At 38.8% G+C, this 23,187-nt stretch overlaps 1 protein-coding gene across 1 annotated transcript; it reads left to right on the forward strand.

Moving 5' to 3' along the window:
* Positions 1 to 361: 361 nt before the first annotated feature.
* Positions 362 to 2,603, forward strand: CLDN17 (claudin 17). Its single transcript, XM_070774785.1, has one exon. It carries the CDS (start codon positions 651 to 653, stop codon positions 1,326 to 1,328), a length of 678 nt encoding a protein of 225 aa, XP_070630886.1. The 5' UTR covers positions 362 to 650; the 3' UTR covers positions 1,329 to 2,603.
* Positions 2,604 to 23,187: the final 20,584 nt, after the last annotated feature.

Consider the following 23,187-nt stretch of genomic DNA (forward strand, 5'->3'; position numbering starts at 1 on the left):
CTTTTTTTAGAATACTGATGACTTCAGCAGAAATGTAGAAAATAATACCTAAACATTTATTTGATTCCAAAAGCCTTTTAATACCAGAATTCTTTAACCATGTTAAGGAAAGTTGGCTTAGATTAACAGAGAATAATACATTACCTAAAATCCAATGTGTTTTTCAAATGCTCTCCAAAGAAGTGGCAAGGTTTTGGTATTGTCTTCAGTTGTGGCTTAACACATATATTTATACTTTAACATCAGAGTAATTTTCAAACAGGAAGTTTTCAGCTCTGTAATTAGTAGTCCACAATGGTGGCTTTGACACTTAATTACAACATTGCTTAGACAACAATAACATGAGAAATATGAACACTGACTGCAGTATTTCTCGACACACCTCTGTCTACTTCTTATTGGCTGGGAAACAATTCCATATGACTACTAAATAATCCATACAGAAATGTGTGTATGTAGACAGGCAGCATGCATTTACAACAGGTACTTCCAGTTAAGTTCAGTCACTGCTCTGGATTTGGACTAAACTGTTATGCCCAGTAACAGCGATAGAACATCACCAGAGCCTGCCATAGACTCACAGGGTCCTCTCTGCTCTGAATGGTGAGCAGCTCCCGTTGCAGATTGGATCAGTCTTCAGAACAAAGGTGATGGCATTTTATCCACTGCAAATCGCTGGACTGGTTCTTGGGTTCTTCGGCATGATCGGGACCCTTACCACAACTCTTCTGCCTCAGTGGAGAGTATCGGCTTTTATTGGCAGCAACATTATTGTCTTCGAAAGGGTCTGGGAAGGCCTCTGGATGAACTGCGTCCGACAAGCCAAGGATAAGTTGCAGTGCAAGGTCTATGATTCTTTGCTGGCCCTCCCTCCTGCCCTAGAGGCAGCCCGGGCCCTCATGTGTGTGGCTGTAGCCTTATCTGTGATTGCTCTGCTTGTTGGTATCTGTGGCATGAAGAAGATTCAGTGCACAGGCTCTAACCGGAGGGCAAAAGCATACCTCGTGGGAATTTCCGGAGTCCTCTTTATCCTGACCGGCATCTTCGTTCTGATTCCGGTGTGCTGGATGGCCAATAACATCATCAGGGATTTCTACAACCCAGCGGTCCACGTGGGTCAGAAACGAGAACTGGGAGCTTCACTCTTCGTCGGCTGGGCCACTACCGCGGTCCTCATCATCGGAGGGGTTCTGCTCTGTGGGTTCTGCTGTTGCAACCGAAACAGGCCAAGGCACAGATATTTAGCCCCTGGGCATCGTGTGCCACATGCACGTAATCCACCACGGCCAGTGGCAGTGCTCAGTAGGACTTCCACCAGTTACGTCTAACACCTGCTTTCAGCTCGAACTGTGGATTATGATCCATGTGTTTTATAGACGCTTGCCAGAAACTGTAAGTATGCCAGGCAGGAGAATTTGCTTTATGACCGCTCTTAAATTGAGATGAGAAGTTTAAAGGGCATGTAGATTGTAGTCACCTGTGGCAGGAAGAGAAATGACTTACTTCGGACCCTCTAACCTCATGTGTATTAAATGCATTTACTATTCTAGACTCAATCTTCAGTCCAATTTGTGTAATCTACTGATAAATTACTCTTTTTTCACTATCATATATTATCTATTAAAAGGTCTGAATTCTATTGCTATTGATATGCCATAGCAATAAAACATATTTACTAACATGATGACAACCAAAATGATGGCTTCTTTCTTTTTTAAACAATTAGCTGAAAAACAATGGACATCAAATAATGCTTTTAATTGAATTTATCAAAATATGGAAATACTAGTTCAATGAAAAGATTTGTTAATCCTTTAGGAAACTCAAATGCATTAGCAATTAAACAGTTTTAGGGAAAGGGAGCTTTGATTTCTGCTAAGATATTTAAGAAGATGATTTTAAAGCCTCTAATGTATATAGTTAAACTTGCTTAGAATTATATATACAAAGAAAAACAATTTATAAATGAAAAATAATATGCTTTCAAAACTTATGATGTGTACCTACAAGCAAACAGAATTATCTGTCTTGATAAGATACAACAATAGAAGACTGTGAACACTCAATTCCCATCAAAAGTAAATACAGCCCCGATTAATGAATTAAGGTCTAGGTGTTGAAGGGAATGGTTTCTGTTCCTTGTTTTATTCTTTAGTCATTGCACAGGTCTATACATGCTAAGTAGAATGAGGACTCAAGGTCATGATTCAGGCAGTTAGGCCAAAATAAGTATCCTTTTTTTATTCTCAAATAAATATCTATAAAGCATTTTGTTTTACTCAAATTGTATGCATTTGTTTCTCAATTCTTCACTTCTAATGTATTGAACATGCCAATATTGTAGGGGAGAGATGGCTAGATAAAAGTCTATGGGGCAAAACAGAGTTTGTGGGGCAAGACTACTCCTATGGGATGCTCCTTCAATATCTTATGAATCAATTAATGTTTATCTATTCAATTTTCACTTTTCAAATATTGTGTTTATTTTATAATAAAAATGTATTTCATATACAATACATAATTTCATTGAAGAGACATTTGCCAAATATTTATTTTATGTTCATGTTTATTATAATAAAATAATAAAGTAAAATAGTTACATATTTTCAATGATTTTGGTCTATTTGCCTGTGTGTGTGTGGGGGGGGGGTCAGTTTGAAAATGAAATTCTATCCTCAAAAGATCATCTAATAACTCTGAAACATTAAATCATAGATAACTCAAGGCTAGATGCTAATGTCAAACCCTCATTCCATTCTACAAACCACCAGCAATATTTTGATAAGTCAAACCCTTGGTAATATAAAACTGTATTTTAAAAATTAGTAATACATTAATGCTATAGTCCAAAGCAATGTAAATGTCTTCAAATCATAGCAATAAAAATAAGAAAAACAATAATTTAGATTTATTTTTCCTAAGATTGTTGTATTTTTCAGGCTTAATTGAGAAAGGCCAAAACACTGGGCATGTTGAAAGGAGTCATTTATCTTACACAGGCAAATAAATAAGACATCAAGACAAGCAAGATATATGCTTAAGGGTTGTCATAGAATCATTTGTCTTACCCTTTGGCTCACCAGAAGAAGTAATTAGCTTTGCAGGATGGGTCCCAGAATCTAAATGAGGCATGTTTTCCTGCTAGTCAGAGACTAAAGAGTAAAATTGTGTAACTCTAGGTAGAATCATAAAATTACTAGAGACAATATTAACTATGGAATATGGGGCAAAATTTTAAGGACTAAGGATTATTTTCTTTGCTCTTTCATTAATCAAAGTGTACTTTTGGAAAAAAAAAGACATGATAGTTCTGCTTCCTCCTTCTCTTTGCTGAAATCTTTACCCTACTACACCAAAAAAATAATTTTCAATGAATTTCAAGGTGCATTATGGATGCAAATCTCATACCACAAACCCCTATGTGGAAGAAATGCATCTTCATTTTCTAAAATCTGATTTAAATTCAACTTTTTGAGCATTCTTACACATCTTACACAATTCTTGGAGTCTTTCTGCAGGAATAAGCAGTGGCTGGGTGGTGGGAATCAGGGGATCGGTCTATGACCATAACTCCATAAAGGTTAATGAGAAGATGTCTACTGTATTAATATTTGCCCTCAAGGTCTCTTTAGGCTCTCTGCTCAGTCAATTCTCTGTTATGCTTGGCAGTCTTTTCTTGAGACTCCCTTATTCTTGGCCACTTGGATAGTAGATTTCAACCTTCACTGCATATTAGAATGGCCAGAAGAACTTTAAACTACCATTGCAGCCAGGGTCCAGATGATCTATGATACCAATTTCCAGAGTCATGGTGGAAACCTGACCTCTTGACTGGTTACCAGCTGTCTACACGCAGTAGACGAATTGTGAAGCAAATTGTGCCTACTCCCACAAGATCTTTTTTAAAAATATCACATCCACAAATTTCCTTCTCCACTGTCAAAAATTTTAGGCAACTTCATAGATACTTAGGCTTTCTGAAGTGAAAATGCATAAATAAAGGAAAATTTTCTAGACGATTTTGCTTTCAGTTTTACTACCTACCCCACTGAGCCAGTGAAATGCATTGCTAATTTCCTTCTGGAATGAGGATCAGAGAGAGGGGTGAAATATAATCTTATCCAGCCACACGTGGTTAAAATGTTTTAAAAGATGAACGCTTGGCAGGATACAAACTTAATTAAATGCACACTAATAATTCTTTTCATTTGCAGAAAGATCTTGATACATTTAAAAGTATTTTGTTAGGCTCAGTTGCTCTCCACAGCTACCCCATAATGTAGACAGTGCAGAAATCATTATTCATATACTTTAACTAAGAGAACTGAAAATGACAAGGTTGTATGACTTATACCAACACTGAGAAATCAAGAAGTCAGCCATACTAAGTAGAGACTTAATAAATATTTGAGGAATGACCAAGAAACTGTATACATCAGGATAGTAATTTGAGATTTTTAACTAACATGGAGCTCCTCCTTCCATAAGGAAGAGACGAAACATTAGAACTCAGAAATTTAAAGACCAGTCCTTGAATTTTAGTCTAAAAAGCCTACATTCTGAGGAGACTGTGGGCAAGGAATAAAATGGCTCAGTCAGAATCAGGTTTTTTTCTGAATCTTAAGATTATACAGTGATTTCTGTGGATGAAGGTAAAATAAAAAAGAACAGTTAAGATGGTCTAGATTTCAGTGTGTCCCTGGGGAGAAGCCTATATAACGCCCTGGTTCAGTTCTTAGTGACTGAGACACAGAGAAAGGACAGGTTACCAAACGGGCTTGAGGATTTAAGGACAGAAATGATCTGTGTCCTGACCAAGGCGGAGACAAGGACGTTGAGAATTTTCTTCACACCCTCATAGTGCTGGGAGATAAGAGACACCTCTGTAATGTGTTTCGTCTGGCATGCCAAGCAGTGATCTTGACAAATTTTCCACAGCTAGAACTCAGAGGGAACAGAAGACCATTTCCTACTCTCCTGAGAATGGAACAGAGCTTTCAAAAGTCCTTGCTGTTGGGATGAAGTGAGACCACATCAGCAACACACATGATGGACAAGGGCAGGCCATCCACGGCCTGTTTGTCTTCAGATCCATTCCTTACCCTTGCTCTGCTCTGCTCTGTGTCCTAAGGAGGCTGGTCCCCCCAGGCTATGCAGTGCTGTGCCAAGAGTGGGTGGCGGCTGCAGTCCTCACCAGGTGTAGGCAGTAAGGGGTAGTTGTATCTGTAGAGGGTTTAAGATCAATAATAAAACCACCTAGAAATCTGATCTTGGAGCTTCCCCAGTGGCTCAGCTGATAAAGAACCCACCTGCCAATGTAGGAGACAAGGGTTTGATCCCTGGGTTGGGAAGATCCCCTGTAGTAGGAAATGGCAACCCACTCCATTATTCTTGCCTGGAGAATTTCATGAACAGAGGAGCCTGGTGAGCTACAGTCCATGGGGTCGCAGAGAGTCAGACATGACTCAGCACACAAACACAAACACACACATAGAAATCTGGTCTTTTTATTGTCTTTACATGATAGTCTTTCTAAACAATGCCAATGGTAAAGAACTCCTGCTCAAAGAGAGAAAAAATATGTTGGTCTAATTTCTTGAAAATCATGTAGTTACCATGGATGACAGATAGATGAGAGATAAGTCGGTAGATAGATAGAAAACCTATCTATAGTGAGCCTGGACACATGGGTATATGTATTTGTTTCAAGAGGGAGTTTTCTCCTACATTCAGTAAAGCTTGTTTTTCAAATCATCTCTCTGTTTACTTGGTTTTATTGCTTTAATTTCTTTAACACAAATAAAAACTCCCAGTCGTTGTAAAATAACAGAATTAACTCAAGTTCTATTTCTATCTCTTGATGGTGTCTATGCTACAGAAATTGGAGGCAGAAACTGTATATACACTATCTACCTCCAGTGACTGTAACCTTTGATGAACTTACTGGAGTTTCTTCAGAGTAATGACTTATAAAGAATATTGTGTTTATTAAAGGATAAATAATAAAAATGTGTTAACTTGAAGCTTATAACAAAACAATTTCTTTTACAGAAGAGAGGTATACAAAAAAAAATTATTCATATCTGGGAATGAGCTCCATGTTCAGCTGGGGCTCACTAGACTTGGCCAATAGTAACCCCAGATTAAAGACTGGAGGGCAGTAGAGCTCCACCCCTTTACTCTTTGTTGGGTCAGATGCCTCCAGCATTGACTATATCTTCTTCCCAGCTTTGCTAGAATGGGCCACACCATAGGTCCAGCTTCTGCCAAGTGATGCTCATCTCTTAGGTCCAGTGATCAGCGCTTTTAATTCTCTCGTCTTCAGGAAAGTAAAGTGAAGGTGAAGTCGCCCAGTCGTGTCCGACTCTTTGCAACCCCATGGACTGTAGCCTATGAGGCTCCTCCATCCATGGAATTTTCCTGGCAAGAGTACTGGAGTGGGTTGCCATTTCCTTCTCCAGGGGATCTTCCCCACCCAGGGATTGAACCCCTGTCTCCTGCATTGCAAGCAGATGTTTTTACCATCTGAGCCACCAGGGAAGCTCCCAATTTTCTGCTGTTATTAGTGTCTGGAAGCCTCCATGGTCCTCTCCTTGGTTTCTTAAATCTCCCCATAATCTACCTAACCAAGTTCCTCTATTAAATTCTACTAATCTGAATATTTAGAATGATTTCGTTTTCCCTGGCTGGACCTGAGAGGCACAACAATTGAAAATCATGGAATCTCAACAGAACCCAAGATGAACAAACAATGGTAGTAAGGATCAGATCAATGACTTGGCTTCACATGAGCTTGGATACAACCCTGGGAAAAGGAGGGACCCTCATTGAATAAGATTAAGTTTTCATTGCATGAGGGTTTGAAAAAGCAATTAAGTTCAGTTTTTATGAATATCTGCATGGCAAAACACTTGACACAAGAGATAGCAAATGTTTGCTGAAAGAATGAATAAATGGCGAAAGAGGGAAATAAGCAAATCACAATATAAAGAACCTTATTGAGGGGCAATCATAAGTTCAATTCCTAAGTGAGTCTAAAGGAGTTTTGTGTTCTTAGTACTCTTAGCAGGATAATTTCCAAGAAAATATTTATTTAATGGACTGCCCATTAAATTTAAGGAGTTACTGCTGACAAATTAGGATGCCAAGAAAATATCTTTCAGATGGGCAAAAGTCTGAATTTAGACTGATTTAGTAAATCTCAGAATTTTCTGGTGGAAATAACTAATAAAAGATTCAGTAAGAAGCCAATCAAAATATGGACCTGGCTATAGCAAAATGACTAAAACTTTTACCACAATAAAGATGTATCAGACATTTTATCATGATTGGTCTCCCTGTGGGCTAAAGAATGCTTTCATCAGTTGAACAAAAACTCCCAGACACTCTGAATAACAAGATTAATTCTGGCCGTGAAGTTGGCAGAAATGAATTTGTCAAATAGATTCTGAGAAAAAAAAAGTGATAGGATATAATAAAGGAGATCTGAAAGTATAAAAGACAGCTGATAATGATGACAGGACACAACTAGAAAATAGTAAAACAAAAATAAGGGCAGGAGTAGGGATGAAAGGCTATGGTGACTGGTTGTTATTATGGTTCAGTTCTTGAGTCCAACTCTGCAACCCCATGGACTGCATCACATCAGGCTTCCCAGTCCTGATGGGGTGCCATCAGGAGTTTGGTACCACCAGGGTTTTTCCCACTTCATTGATGCCATTCACCCATCTCATCCCTTCCATGATGATTGGAAGTGGAGGGAAATTTTCAGTGGGTACAGAAGGAGCAACAAAGGAACACTGGGCTTCATCAGGAGGGAAATAATTCTTGGAGCTGGTACTAAATCTGTATGAAGACTCTCAGAAGCGTTGGAGGCACCATTACTCTTTACAGAGCCCTTTTCCACCCTCTCTCAGAGCTGACAGTGACTTGGTTATCATATGATTGTAAGGTTGAAAAGGATCATGAAAGGAATTAAGGCCAAGACAAGTGAGCCTCTCTATTTAACTCCTCCTCAACCTCTTCAGTGAGGGCTGACTCGAGGCCACCCTACCTTCCATCAGTAGTTAATTCTAGTTGAGTAGTTAAGACTAGTTAAGTCTCTAGACTTAAACCTGCTGCTCCCTGGAAAGACCTGCCTCTCAACTTTCCACTCACCTTCTCTGGTCCCACTTCTTACTCCTTCTCTTCCACCCTCAACTTGACCTCAGACCTGTTTGAGCATTGAGCTTCCATTCCTATTGCAGTTTGTGCCCCTTGAAATACCTTCTATTTTGACTTCTGAAAACAGTGGTTACCTGAAGACTAACAAACATTTGTATCAATTATCTCACTTTTTTCCTATTTTTTTCTGACTCAATTTTTCTTAAAACTATTGCTGACAACTCTTCTCTTTAAGGCTTTTTTTTTTTTTTTTTAAGAAATATTGCTCTTAAAAAAAAAAAAAGAAATACTGCTCTTGTATTCCTTCTCTAGATCATATATACATCTCCTTTCTTGAAAACTCACTCATTCTTGATCTTTCAACTTCCAGTAAATGGCAAATGGCTTAGTAAAAGAGCATTGGACCAGAAGACCTGAGTTTATAATAGAGCTCTTCTATTTCAAACTGACCTTCAGTTTTCTCATCTACAAAATGTAGACAGTGAATACATACTTTTAGACACGTAGTATGTGCTTCTAAGTAGGCTAAAAGCACAAGCACACATATAATTTTTCTTATTTTTCTTTGCAAGTTAAAAAATAACTGATGCTCAAAGCAGTTCTATAGCCTTTCCAAGGACATAACTAGGTCACTGACCACCCCCAACCCCCGCATCCGGGCATCTTGAAAGAGTATGCTTTCTCCCATGTGGGCGTTTCCTTGCCATCTCCCCACACAGGGAGAATAAAAACCACCCTCTCTACCTGAAAGAGCTACTAAGAGGAGAAACTCGGGTGGTGCCTGTGAAAGCTTTTTAATCATAAAGCATTATGTAAATATAATGCATAATTATTGTTATTATCTCCCATCAGTCCAAGTCTTAAGCTCTTTACTTGCTTTCTCTGCCTACAAAGTAATTCACTTGTCTGTCCTGTTGGCCTTAAAATTAGGCAAACATAACATTCATTATGTTTTCCTAAGCTTCATGTTTCCTCTTTTTTTTTAACCTTCGTAAGTATCACAGTTTATTTGGTTCCTTAAAACATTGATGGCTGCTACATTCTGGCTTAACTCCTGTGGTCCCAGAATAATAATTAATAGGACCCTCTTTTCCTCTCAGAACTCCCAGTTTGGATGATACATTTTATGGTCACCTAAGATCTCAGCGTCTGCCTACAATGTGGGAGACCTGGGTTCGATCCCTGGGTCGGGAAGATCCCCTGGAGAAGGAAATGGCAACCCACTCCAGTACTTATGCTTGGAAAGTCCCATGGATGGAGGAGCATCTTGGGCTACAGTCCACGTGGTCGCAAAGAGTCGGACGCAACTGAGTGCCTTTTCTTCTTCACTTAGGATCTCTCAAGTGCCTCCTGCTATGGTCCTGATTCTTGCATTTTGTATTTTAAAACCCTATCCCTTCCCATTTACACTCATTAATGCCAATTCAGTTGCTACTTACTTCTCAGTAAACTAAGTCCTTTTGCCCCTCTGCTCATCTGGCGAATACCTCAGTTCCATATTTCCTACGTACAGAAACACAGATTCTCACATCACATCTAACCAGCCATAACCATTATCATGTCACTTCCTTCATTAGAGTTCAAAATCATTTAAATGTCTAATTGTAACCTTTACTGTTTGCTTTCAGTCATCCCTTCTTTTCTTTTCTTTCCTCAGCTTTCTTTCTTTGTAACTATGAATTACTACTTAGCGTACATACAACCAGTTTTTCCCTGTCTCATATGTCAATAATCCTAGATATGTTTGCTCCAAACCTAGAGCACACTTTCTGTGGCTTCTTTAATCATGCCTTCTCCATATCCCTCTCCTCCATCTCTGTTTTGGTGGATTGCAAATGGCCATCAGTCTTTTGCAGTTCCTTTTATTAAGGAATGAAGTCTGCTTTCCCAGTTCTGGAATGGGCGATGGTCTCATGACTTGTTTTCACGAAAAGAGTGCAAAGGAAATGACGTTAAGCGAGTCTGGCATGTAAACCTTATCAGTCTTTCAGCTTTTAGTCTTGCTCTTTTGGAATGCTCCTACCATGTCATTAGTTCAAACCACCCTGATAGAAGATGACACGCCAGGTAGAGAGAGAAGTCCATCCCAGTAATTTAAACCATCCCAGTAATTCAAGCAATCCCTACTGAGGTCCCTGAAATAAGAGCAAGCCCCAGTAAACCATGTGGGACAGAAAAGACCTCTCCTGGGTGAGCCCAGCTCAAACTTCTGCCTCATAAAATTTGGGGCAAATGATACTTGAAAACTCACTTTATTTCATCCATTCCTTTAATATGACTATCTGTATTAGCAACATAATATGTTTTGTTTTCCACCTTTCTTATTTCTTTGCATCTATAGGGATATCCTGGAAAATTTTTTAAAGGTATACAAGTGCCTTACATCAACAATCTTACCTAAGTTTTTCACCAAATACAGTTTAAGTGCTGCCATCTTTAGTTTCTGGATAAGAACACCCATCACCAAGGACATTAAGAAACTTGAACAAAATTTACTAATCCATGAATAATCAGATCAAATTTAAATTACTTATTTTGTCATTTCAGTAGTGTGTACAACAAACATTTTTCATTAGATCCAGTAGACTATAAGGTCTCCTATACTATAGAGAAGTCATGTCAACAAAACATAAACAAGGTAAATCAAAGGAACAAAGAAATGCAATGCAATCTGTGATAACTGCAATTTGAAAAATAAAATGCTCTGGAAATGAAGAGGAGTGAGATAATATGGATTAATTATATATAAGCAGAGAAGGCTCCTAGAAAGAACAGTAATTGAGACAGACCTTGGGGAAGAACAGGATCCCCAACGGTGAGAAATAAGTGAAAGAAGCTTTGAAAACATGTCAAAGTGGAGCTGCAAATATGGAAACACCCTAGAGATATCCGGGGAAACATGCATTAGAACACAGGCATATATAACCAGATCGATTTGAGATATTTTGGGAGAGTTAAGTGTTCAGAGTATGGAAGACCTTGAAATCTAGAATGGAGAGTTTATTGTTTATAATTTGTCAAAAGAATTTCCCCCACTGAGTCATATTGCTACAATTGTTCATAGAAAGTTTCCTCTATGTCATTTTAATGGACTCTATGCCTATCTGCCTCATTAATTAGCAAGCTGATCAAAACCAATACATTGATTGGTAGTTAGCTAATACATTAACAAGCACTACTCCAGGAAGTGGGTTAGATGTCATGAGACAGTCTAAAAACAAAAGAAAGAATAGTGACCAGCAGTCACCATCTTCTTTCAAGGAGTGCTCAGACCTGTTAGGTCTCAAACATATCCTACAGTGAAAAACAGAGCAATACAAAACAAAAATCTGTCAATAGTAAAAGTGTAGCTTTCATGAAGAGTATTTTTTAATAAAGTAAATGTTTGCCTATATATTTTGATGGCCTGATTAAAGTGTCAAGTACTAAGGAACACAAGGAAACTCCACTTCACTGATGACATTAAAAAAAAACCACATTCTGTAAATTCTATGAAAATGAATGTTCTCACATCTTTCATTCTAGGCATTATGTTTGGAGGGATTTCAGTGCCAGTTGTTAACAAAGGCAGCCTGATGATTAATTTTTTTGTGTAAACCTGCTGCATCACAGAATGCCCAAATATTTGGCTAAACATTATTTTTGAGTGTATTTGCCTGGGTGTTTTCAGATGAGATTAGCATTTTAGTTGGTGGGTTTAGTAAAGTACAATAGCTCTCACCTCCCCAAAGTAGGTGGGTGGCATTCAATCCACTGAGGTCTGGATTACAACCAAAAGTGGAGGAAGGAAGAATGTGTCTATCTGTCTCTCCCTTCTTCTTCTTCTTTTTTTTTTTTTGTCCTGCTTGACTAATGATCTGGGACATAGGTCTTCTGCTTTTACACTAGAATTCACAGCATCTGCATTCCTGGTTCTCAGGCCTTTGGAGGACATGTATGGAATTACATCACCGACTCTCCCAGCTCTCTTACTTCCAGAGAGCAGTATCCAAGGACTTAACTTCCGTAATTGTGTGAACCATTTTTAAAATTTTTTTATAATAAATACATATGAGAGAGAGTGTGGTTCTGTTTCTCTTGAGAACCCTAACACCTACAGCCTTCTTACCTCCCCAATCCCTACAACATGGGTTTAGGACAGAATACTGAAAGACGTTTAAATCACATTAGATCTTAAAACTACCAGACAGATGTCCATCACTGATGTGGATTGATAGGATATGTCTGCGCTTACAGGGATTTCAAGCATTAGTGAGCTAATGAGGAAAGAGATGGAATAAATCTACTGTCTAAGTTTCAGGCATCCCTGGTGACTCAAACAGTAAGGAAACTACCCTCAGTGCAGGAGATCCGGGTTCGATCCCTGGGTCGAGAGAATCACCTGGAGAAGGGAATGGCAATGCACTCCAGTATTTGTGCCTGGAGAATCCCATGGACAGAGAAACCTGTCGGGTTACAGTCCATGCGGCTGCAAAGAGTTGGACACGACTGAGTGACTAACACACACATAAGTTTCTGAAATCTCACGATCTGCCAATATTTTGTTAAAATGACTGTATCTGAAAAACTGAAGATACTTGTTAAAAATGCATATTCCTGCACTCCTATATACGATGTACTTAATCAGATGATCTGCCATGGAGTTCAGGATCTTCTGTCTTACATACACCCTGGAATCATCTTTTCCATATAGCTTAGAGTTTGAGAAAGCCATAGGAAAGGCAAGCCTGTGTTCTCCCTCACACTGTAATGACCTGTAAGCAAAGAGTGTAGGTCTTGTCGGTGTTGTCAAAGGTGTTAGTCTAATGAATGATCTGAATTTTAGGAGTTCCTTTGAACTAGCCTTTTTATTGCTTCCCCTTTTGCTACTGTTGGATTTCCTTTTGTGTTTTCCTCTTGTTTGTTTGCTCATTTGTTTTGTTCTGGCCATGCCCCATGGCATGTGGGTCTTAATTCCCTGGTCAGAGATGGAAACACTTGCAGTGGAAGTGTGGAGTCCTAATCATGACTGTCAAGGAATTCCCTGCATGTGTGTTTTCCATGACATCTCAAATGCAAAAGTACACTTCAAACAGCTTCAAAAACCACTCATGGCAACTAGTAGAGCAACTTTGAATGGTTTCGTGTCTGTCCATAAAGACTGCTATTGCATCATTTCATTTGGAGTTATTACACCTTAAACAGGAGTCTGATTTAGAGGAGTGGTTTAAACGTACATGACTTTGGGAAGGGAACCATGGCAATTACCCCTGGATTATGCCTAAACAGGACTGATCCTCAAATTTTGGCTAATTGGAGCTGCCTACCACAGAGCTGTGACTGTGCCTGCATTTTGGCAGCCAGTATAAGCCTGTGTTTTTATTGAGTAAGAGCCATTGGAAACTACTAGAGAAAGAAATTTCCTTCCTTTATCTCATCAACCCCTTAAACTCAACACTGACACTCATCAGACATATATATGAATACATAGCATCATGTGTTACTGCAAGATATATTTATTTACCTAAAGGAACAACTAAGATATGTAACTTAAATACTAACAGAAATTAATTTATCTTGTGAGAACTAACTATATTTGGAAATAAATTCCTAGCAAATTATTTTTCCAAGGGAAGAAAAGCTCATCACAGGGCTTCCCCTGTGGCTCAGTCAGTGGTAAAGAATCTGCCTGCCAATGCAGGAGACATGGATTTGATCCCTGGGTCAGGAAGATCCCCTGGAGAAGAAAATGGCAATCTACTCCAATATTCTTGCCTGGGAAATCCCATGGACAGAGGAATCTGGTGGGCTACAGTTCATGGGGTCACAAAAGAGTTGGACATAATTTAGTGACTAAACAAAAACAACAGCAACCTGTTATATCTTAGCTTTGTGATTGATTTTCTTCTCCCTACCCAGGCTATCTCAGATGTGAATAATAATTCATTTTTCTTAATCTCTCACCTCCAGATGCTTGATAGGGAAGGTTTGGGTAACAAAAATGCAAAGAAAAACCAATCTTAAAAATTAATTGACGCTGCAGCTAAGTCACTTCAGTCGTGTCCGACTCTGTGCAACCCCATAGACGGCAGCCCACCAGGCTCCCCCGTCCATGGGGTTCTCCAGGCAAGAACACTGGAGTGGGTTGCCATTTCCTTCTCCAATGCATGAAAGTGAAAAGTGAAAGTGAATTCGCTCAGTCGTGTCCGACCCTCAGCGACCCCATGGACTGCAGCCTTCCAGGCTCTTCCATCCATGGGATTTTCCAGGCAAGAGTACTGGAGTGCAGTGCCAGTTGATGCTAGCTACCCTTAATTTTAGAAGCTCTTCAGTCACTTGAACCCTCTGTCACCAGCCACTTTTCTGCCTCTAATTTTCTACATTCATCTCCATCCTACTCCTCAAATGATTAGTAGAATTTTTTAATTCTCAGAATCTCTTCTCATTTCTTGTGAATTTTCCTGTACAGAAAAAGTTAAACTCCATTTCTCAGTTTTAGTTTTCACTTTGCAGTTACAAAGATTTCTTCTTTCCTCTATTTTCAGTTTCTGTAAGTGAGAAACAGCTTGAGGTTAAAATAATAACTTTTACTACAATTAGGTAAGTAACCCTCTCCAGTGTTCTTGCCTGGAGAATCCCAGGGATGGGGAGCCTGGTGGGCGGCCGTCTATGGGGTCGCATAGAGTCGGACACGACTGAAGTGACTTAGCAGCAGCAGCAGGTAAGTAAAATGACACAAAGAAAAGGTGATAAAATCATAGATGAATGAGTGGATAGTTGGAAAAGGAGAGAGAGAGGGAGAGGCAGAGAGAAAGAAATGAATATATAGATACATATATTTCTATTTATATCTATATTATGATTAGTGATTAATACATGCTTAATAAACAAAAATTTGGTCTCCCTAATTGGTCACTAATTAATCCATCCATACATTCATTCAACAAATATTTCATTAACCTTTTTTTAGGTGCCAGGTACTTTTCTAGACCCTGGAGATAATGCCAGTGAATACAATAGTCAAAATCTTCAGAGATTTTATTGAGTTCACCTTCTAATAGAGTTAATATTCCCATCCATGCTTCCTCCTGAATAATGCTGGAACCTGTCTCCTATTCTTTGAAGCCAAATCTTCACCCTCTTTTTAACTGAATGAATAAAACACTTTGCAAATAATTCCTCTTTTTTATTTTTTCTTTACTTTTTTTTTTTTTAATAGTCTTGATCCTTTGGAATTTACTATCTTCATTTTAAGCACACCTCTTTTCCAAGACTGAAATCTGATTATGTCTCTACTTTGGGCTATTCACTGGTTTTCCATCCTTCACAGAATAAATCTCCAGTTCTAAAGTCTGGCATCCAGGGCTCTTTTGAGTTCACTCTTACTTACTTTTACAATGTGACCAATCAGTGTTCTGAAACACACTTCAAACTTAAGGTCATGTTCATTTACTTTCAATTCTTGAAATTTGCCTCAACATTTCATGCTTCCAGTCCTTTACATATACTCATCCCTCTGCCATCTCTACCTCTCCCTACTTCATCCCTCAGGGTCTTTCTGGACTTTCTCAGATGAGTTAAAAATTTTGTCTATTATATTCCTGAATGATATAAATGAACTCATTGTATTGAGCACTAACCTTACAGTTTTCACTTTGGCTCCTGCTTTTCTTAGTATAGGCAGAAGAGAATTCTTTTCCAATTTTTAATTGAAAAAATTTTAATTGTGTCAGTCCAGCTCAGTAGATAAAGTATCTGCCTTCAATGCAGCACATAGGAGACACAGGTTCAATCCCTGGGTCAGGAGGATACCCTGGAGGAGGAAATGGCAATCCATTCCTGTATTCTTGCCTGGAAAATCCCATGGACAAAGGAGCCTGGTGGGCTACAGTCCATGGGGTCTCAAAGAGTTGGACCTGACTGAGCAACTAACTATGTAAAGGACTGCAAAGGACTTTCACTTTTTCTGATCTATGTTTGCCCACTGATTTTTCCTCTGGTTACCTCTCCAATCCCACCTGCCTAGTTCTCCTCTTAGTTCATTACACATAGCTATTTTCCTTCTGCTTTTAAGCACACAGAAGACTTTTGAGAGTCCCTTGGACTGCAAGGAGATCCAACCAGTCCATTCTGAAGGAGATCAGCCCTGGGTATTCTTTGGAAGGAAGGATGCTAAAGCTGAAACTGCAGTACTTTGGCCACCTCATGCGAAGAGTTGACTCATTGGAAAAGACTCTGATGCTTGGAGGGATTGGGGGCAGGAGGAGAAGGGGACGACAGAGGATGAAATGGCTGGATGGCATCACTGACTCAATGGACATGAGTCTGAGTGAACTCCAGGAGTTGGTGATGGACAGGGAGGCCTGGTGCTGAGATTCATAGGGTCACAAAGAGTTGGACATAACTGAGCGACTGAACTGAACTGAACTGAAGCACACAGAATGTTTTCTCATTTTTAGCTTGGTGGTTCTCTCTGCCTGGAATACCCATTCATGCCTCATTAAAAGGCAGACTCAAACTTTCCACTTTAGGTCTCTCCACCTGATCAGAAATGTCTTCCAGATCATTGCTTCTCTAGCAGCCTCCTCTCATTTCTCTCGATCCTGACACTGTCTGTATCCTTCTTTCCACTATCTGGTATACGAATGGGTTTTGGTTATTTGCTTCATAGTCTTGGCTGATTTTCTAAAGTGCAAGTTCATTGAGGATTAGGAATCTATCTTTTTCCCTCCTCTGCTTCTAAAAGCCCAGTGTGGTGCTTAGCAAATTTATTGATTGACTTAATAAACAGTAATGGGCACATGCTCCTACTTGCTTCTTTCTCTGTGGATACCAGACCACGGAGATCCAGGACATGTAAGTTGCATACCACTCACTTTAGTACTGCTAGGAATCATGATATCACAGATAATTAAACTGTATTTTACTTTGAATATAAAAATGACAAGTTAAAATGCCTCTATAGGTATAAAGATGAAAAATTATTTTGAATAGATTTATGAAAAAGTTTAAAATTCATTTTTTTGATTCCAAAGTCTGATCGAGTTTGAGGCTATATACTGTCAATCATGTGAAGTGAGAAAGGAGACAAGTCCTGCTTGAGGATCAGCCTCAGGAAACCCAAGTCCTCTGCCCTTTGGATGCTGCAGTGTAGGGAGCTGGCTGTATGTTTATGGTCAATGGCCTTGGTTCTGTTATATAAAGTGGAGATAAAAGGAGATGATGACTCATTGTTAGATGCCAAGCAGAGAACATACCTATAACAACCCAGGGATCCAGAAATGGTGGACAGCAAAGAGATCAAACCAGTCAATTCTAAAGGAAATCAACCCTGAATATTCATTGGAAGGACTGATGCTGAAGCTGAAACTTCAATACTTTGGCCACTTGAAGTGAAGAGCCGACTCATTGGAAAAGACCCTGATTCTGAGAAAGATCGAAGGCGGGAGGAGGACAGGATGACAGAGGATGAGATGGTTGCATGGCATCCCCGACTCAATGGACATGAGTCTGAGCAATCTCTGGGAGATAGTGAAGGATGGAGGAGCCTGGCAGGCTGCAGTCCATGGGGTCGGAAAGAGGCAGACAGGATTTAGCAATTGAACAACAATAACCCGTATTTAAGATGATCAACAAAATAGCTTTAGACTAAGAATAATAAAACCCAAATTCAGAAAATAATTGTTTTAAAGATTCAGCTTCTTCATTGCTGACTTTTAAATATTTTTGCATTCCAAAAGTAAAATGATTTTGTTCTTCTCAGGGCATTATCACTATAAAAATATTACAAATGTAGTTAATGGGTAGAAACGCTTATCTTTTTTGGTGAAAAGAGTTACTTTCATGTATTTATTTTTAACTATTAGTTATTTGTCAGTTTTCAAATTATAAAGCTACAGCTTTGTAGGGAGGGATGTACTTTTTTTGTTCAAATCACAGAAGAAATATACACTTTAGAAAAAGGTTTTTTTCTTGGCCAAGCCATGTGGCATATGGGATCTTAGTTCCCCCTGCTGCTGCTAAGTCGCTTCCGTCGTGTCCAACTCTGTGCGACCCCATAGACAGCAGCCCACCAGGCTCCCCTGTCCCTGGGATTCCCCAGGCAAGAACACTGGAGTGGGTTGCCATTTCCTTCTCCAATGCATGAAATTGAAAAGTGAAAGTGAAGTCGCTCAGTCGTATCAGACTCTTAGCGACCCCATGGACTGCAGCCTACCAGGCTCCTCCGTCCATGGGATTCTCCAGGCAAGAGGATTGGAGTGGGGTGCCATTGCCTTCTCTGTTAGTTCCCCCACCAGGGATCAAATACTTACCCTGTTAGAACACAGTCTTAACTACTGAACCAGCATTACTGCTTTCAATGGTAAGTCTTTTCCTGGATGATTTTCGCAGTTTGGCAAGCTTTCTCCAGTGAGTCTAAATTTTATAATCACAAAATATAAGCTATTTTTGTTTAAGTTGTTTTTATATATTCAAAGATATACGTTATTTAGTACCTCTAGAATTAGGAATTGAAAATGAATAATTCAATTATCTATGGAAGATTTTACCTAAATGTGATACCTGACATCTGGTCCCAGGACCTCTGTATCTGAGACATGTTTAGAATAACTGAGCATGTTTGTCTTAGAGAAGAGAAAATTTGAAGAATATGAGAGCTATTTCCAAAAATTTCAAAATCGTATGTGCCATAAGAAGTAGACTCTGTAATAGAACTCAAACAGCTCTATGTTGATACCAGGAATAGAGTTAGCGTCAAGTCACAGAGCAACACTTTCAGCTCAATATGAGTAAGACATTTTTCACATAACTAAAAACACTAAAATATTCTGCCTTTTGAGATTGTGAGTTCCAAGCCACTAAAGAAGAGTATATAGACGTTCACTCACTCTTTACTGGACTCCATGAGGGCCTGAAATAGCATGTCAGTGATCAAAGGTTTGCCTCATAGGCCCTAGATTCTGTCATTGATCAACAAAAGATATTTTAATATAATTGATTAAGTGGACTAGTGATGCATACATCAGAAGAATCTTTGTTTAGACAACATTCTTGTGTTAATCAGCTGATGGCATTATTCAAATAGATGAAGGTGTGTAAGTACTCTACCACATCAGCTTTTTAAGCCTTGCTTCTATTGCATTATGTCCTGTAGTTGAGAGAGTTTCTGAGGGAGCTGATAGACCTAAAGAAAGAGCAATATTTCATTGTATATAAGTACCACATCCTTATCCATTCCTCTGCTGAAGGACATTTAGGTTGCTTCCATATACTGACTATTGTAAATAGAGCTGCTATGAACTTTGGGATGCCTGTATCTTTTGGAATTATGGTCTTCTCTTGGGTATATGCCCAGTAGTAGGATTGCTGGTTCATGCCATATATCTGCAATTAACCAGGGACTCAAGGACTGGCTGGCAAGGACCTCCAGGGCACATCTCTGCTTGTTTCTTTCTCCAGAATTAGAAACAAGTGTTCTCAACATGGTGGCAACTTCTCATATGGCTAGTCCTGTAGTTCCAGAGGGAGGACCCCTACCACTTGAAGCTGTGAATCAGTACCGCTGAATGGATTTGTCTGGCTTGGTTCAAATGTCCACCCTGAACCAATAACTATGTCCTGGAAAAATGGGGAAAGAATTGTGATGACTGGCCTTGATTCAGGTATCCTTCCTATAATTGAAGAACAAGAAACAGAAAATTAGGAGTTAGGAAATGCATGTAACAGTCAAAAGCAATCCATATTTCAGACCACAATAATCTTTTATTTTTTTACCTTTCCATGTTATTTGTTGTTGTTATTATCTAATTTTACATAGTTATGAAATTTATAGACAACTGTATTGGACTTACCCATGATTGACAAGCCCTGCTGGCTCAGAGGTTAAAGCATCTGCCTGCAATGCGGGAAACTTGGATTCGATCCCTGGGTGGGGAAGATCCCCTGGAGAAGGAAATGGCAACCCACTCCAGTATTCTTACCTGGAGAATCCCATGGACTGAGGAGACTGGTGGGCTACAGTTCACGGGGTCGCAAAGAGTCGGACACGACTGAGTGACTTCACTTTCACTTGCTATGATTGAAAAAGTGAATATTTATTTTCTCTCCATAAATTATTGAGATACTTCTGCTGAATAATACATTTTGAAGTTTCACCTACTTTAGTGGGATATCATTCTCTTTATCAAGAGGTACTCAAAGTCACTCTCTTTTAGTGACCTAAGTAGCTTTTAACAAGCGTGGCAAAATCAGTATGATAGAATGATTTGATACTTAAGAAATACTGTCCCAAATCATGACCGTATCTGCCATGGTGGGGAATGCCAATCACATCCTCTGCTGGAGAAATTCACAAAGAAGGTCCAAGAGACACCTCAATGGGACCAGACCAGGTGCTCCACAGTGCTCCACCCTCTATGAAGGGCACCTTAACTCATGCAGATGAAGTGTTGCATTAGAGATCGTCTGTAATCTCTACTATCTTTTAACTTTACCATGATTTTACTATTTTTCATGTAATTCTTCAGAGTGGAGATTATCTAAGACATTATGCTAATTGAGCTACTAAATGTAAGCATATCTTTATTTATATTCTAAATTTGATTCTATTTAGATCTAGGTAAATACGGAACAATTGTAGTAAACACAGATACAATTATTCCCTTTAGAATTCAAAATTTCATGAAGATAATAGCTGTAAAACACTAACAGCTTTCCTTTATTTTTATCCCTGTCTTTTAACATCACATTGTTAAGAATTTATGAGCTAAAACATGAACTATTTTTGATGAAAATGCTATAAAATTTGATGAAAACTTGATAAAATATTAAAATGTAAATTAAGACAATATTGAGTCTATGAGTTAAAGCGTGAAGTATTTGGTGTATTCCTCCTACTGAGTGCTTAAGCCCGTGGAATTTGCCTGAACCAAGAGTCATAGCTCTACCGGAACATCTTAATTGCATGTGTGGCTACAGTTCAAACTTCCTGTTGTATATGACTCAAGACTTCCCTCAGGCAATTCTGGTTTCCTGGTTTACCTGGGAAATGAATGCAGATGGCTTAATAGATACAGTAACTGACTTTGTGTAGAGGGCATGATGCCAGAGACCTAGGACTTTCTCAGCCAGATGCTTTTAAACATTCTGGGAGAATTTATTCTCTGGATATTTTTTACAACTCAGATCATCTCAATGACACCAACTGGCATTTGTCACAGTTTTCCACCTATGTATACAGTTGTTCATATTTTAAGGAGAATATCTCATTTATATTATTAGGAGTGAGTCAAAGGCTGTTGTGAAATGTGTTATATATGTATATATGTTAAATTTATACATTCATAAAACAGACCAAAAAATTAATTTCTATTAAAACCCTTAAAATGACACTTTAAAAATAATGAAAGATTGCCACTTAGGTTAACTGCTTTTCATACATGCTTAATCAGTTCAGTTCAGTAGCTTAATCTTATCCAACTATTTGCAACCCCATGGACTATAGCACACCAGGCTTTCCTGTCCATCACCAACTCCTGGAGCTTGTTCAAACTTATGTCCATCGAGTTGGTGATGCCATCCAACCATCTCATTCTTTGTTGTCCCCTTCTCCTCCTGCCTTCAATTTTTCCCAGCATCAGGGTATTTTCCAAAGCCTTAAACAAGAATACAAGAATACAATTTAATTTTTAAAAGGTATTAGCAAGTGCTCAGTACAAGCATACAGCTATGTAGAAAACCATTTTAAAATTCTTGGGCCTACCCTCTAACAACAGAGTGAGGGACTTCATTCATAAATTTCAACATTGTTTTATTCCATCCTGGCTTTTTAATCCCATTCATTCACCGACTGTTTTCTTCATTTGTCCATTTATACTGAGGGCTCACTCATGCCATGTGATGAGCTTGCCTGAGGTTACAAAGACAAACGAGATACAGATTAGATCAGATTGAGAGAACGTCAGCATTACTGGGAAAAAAGAAGTCAAAGCTTTAAGGGGACAGATGTTGATAGTTTAATCACAATTATATTGAAGTCACCAGAAAAATGTCAGAGTGTGGGCAAAGAGGAGAATTATGACATGCATGTGGAAAACATATTTGTATAGATATTTCTTCTTGACTATACTGACTTTTGACTCTTCCCTCATCCATGTTCTGTACTTCTCCCTTGACTTCCAAACCATTAGACTGGTTTTACTGCCTTCTTCTTCTATACCTCAATTATTCTTTTTTTCAGAATTATCAACTTTCTCCCTATACCTAGAGTCTTTTCTATATATATATATACATTTATTGTGGCTCAGTCAGTAAAGAGTCTGCCTGCAATGAGGGAAACATGGGTTTGATTCCTGTGTTGGGAAGATCTCCTGGAGAAGGAAATGGCAACGCACTAGAGTATTCTTGCTTGGAGAATTCCAAGGACAGAGGAGCCTGATGGGCTACAGTCCATTAGGACACAGAGAGTTGGACATGACTGAGTGACTAACGCACACACACACACACACACACACACACAATCCCCTCAGTTCTTATCTCAAATAAAGAGAATCACTTCTCTTGTTTGTAACTAATCTCTATACACATTATAGATCTTATCTTCTTTCAACTTTGTCCAGGTTTTATATATCAATTATTCCTCTCTCATTATGGATCTTTCATTTCTCGGTCTCTTTTCTCTGTGAGCATAGACATACACTCAACTCTATTTCATTATTTAAATTTTTTTCTTAAATTTTTTCTCAGCACATTGTTCTTCTCTTAACAGTCAAGGTTATTCTACATTTATCATTGGTCTTTATCCTCCTGCCTTCCCCATTCACTGTGCTACTTAACTACAAACTGACTTTCGGTCCCACCCCACCACCGTGCCAGGGAACTACTGATGGTAGGGTGACTGAATCCAAAGAACACTTTTCAGTGCTTATTTAACGCCTTTGCCAGGCTGTATCTGACACTCATGAACAATAATCCTCTTCTGAAATGGCTCTTGGTTTTTACTTTTTTCTTTCTCACCATCATTTCCTGGCCATTTTATATTGGCTT

Source organism: Bos indicus, chromosome 1 (genome assembly GCF_029378745.1).
Source record: "Bos indicus isolate NIAB-ARS_2022 breed Sahiwal x Tharparkar chromosome 1, NIAB-ARS_B.indTharparkar_mat_pri_1.0, whole genome shotgun sequence".
NCBI classification, from domain to species: Eukaryota; Metazoa; Chordata; class Mammalia; order Artiodactyla; family Bovidae; genus Bos; species Bos indicus.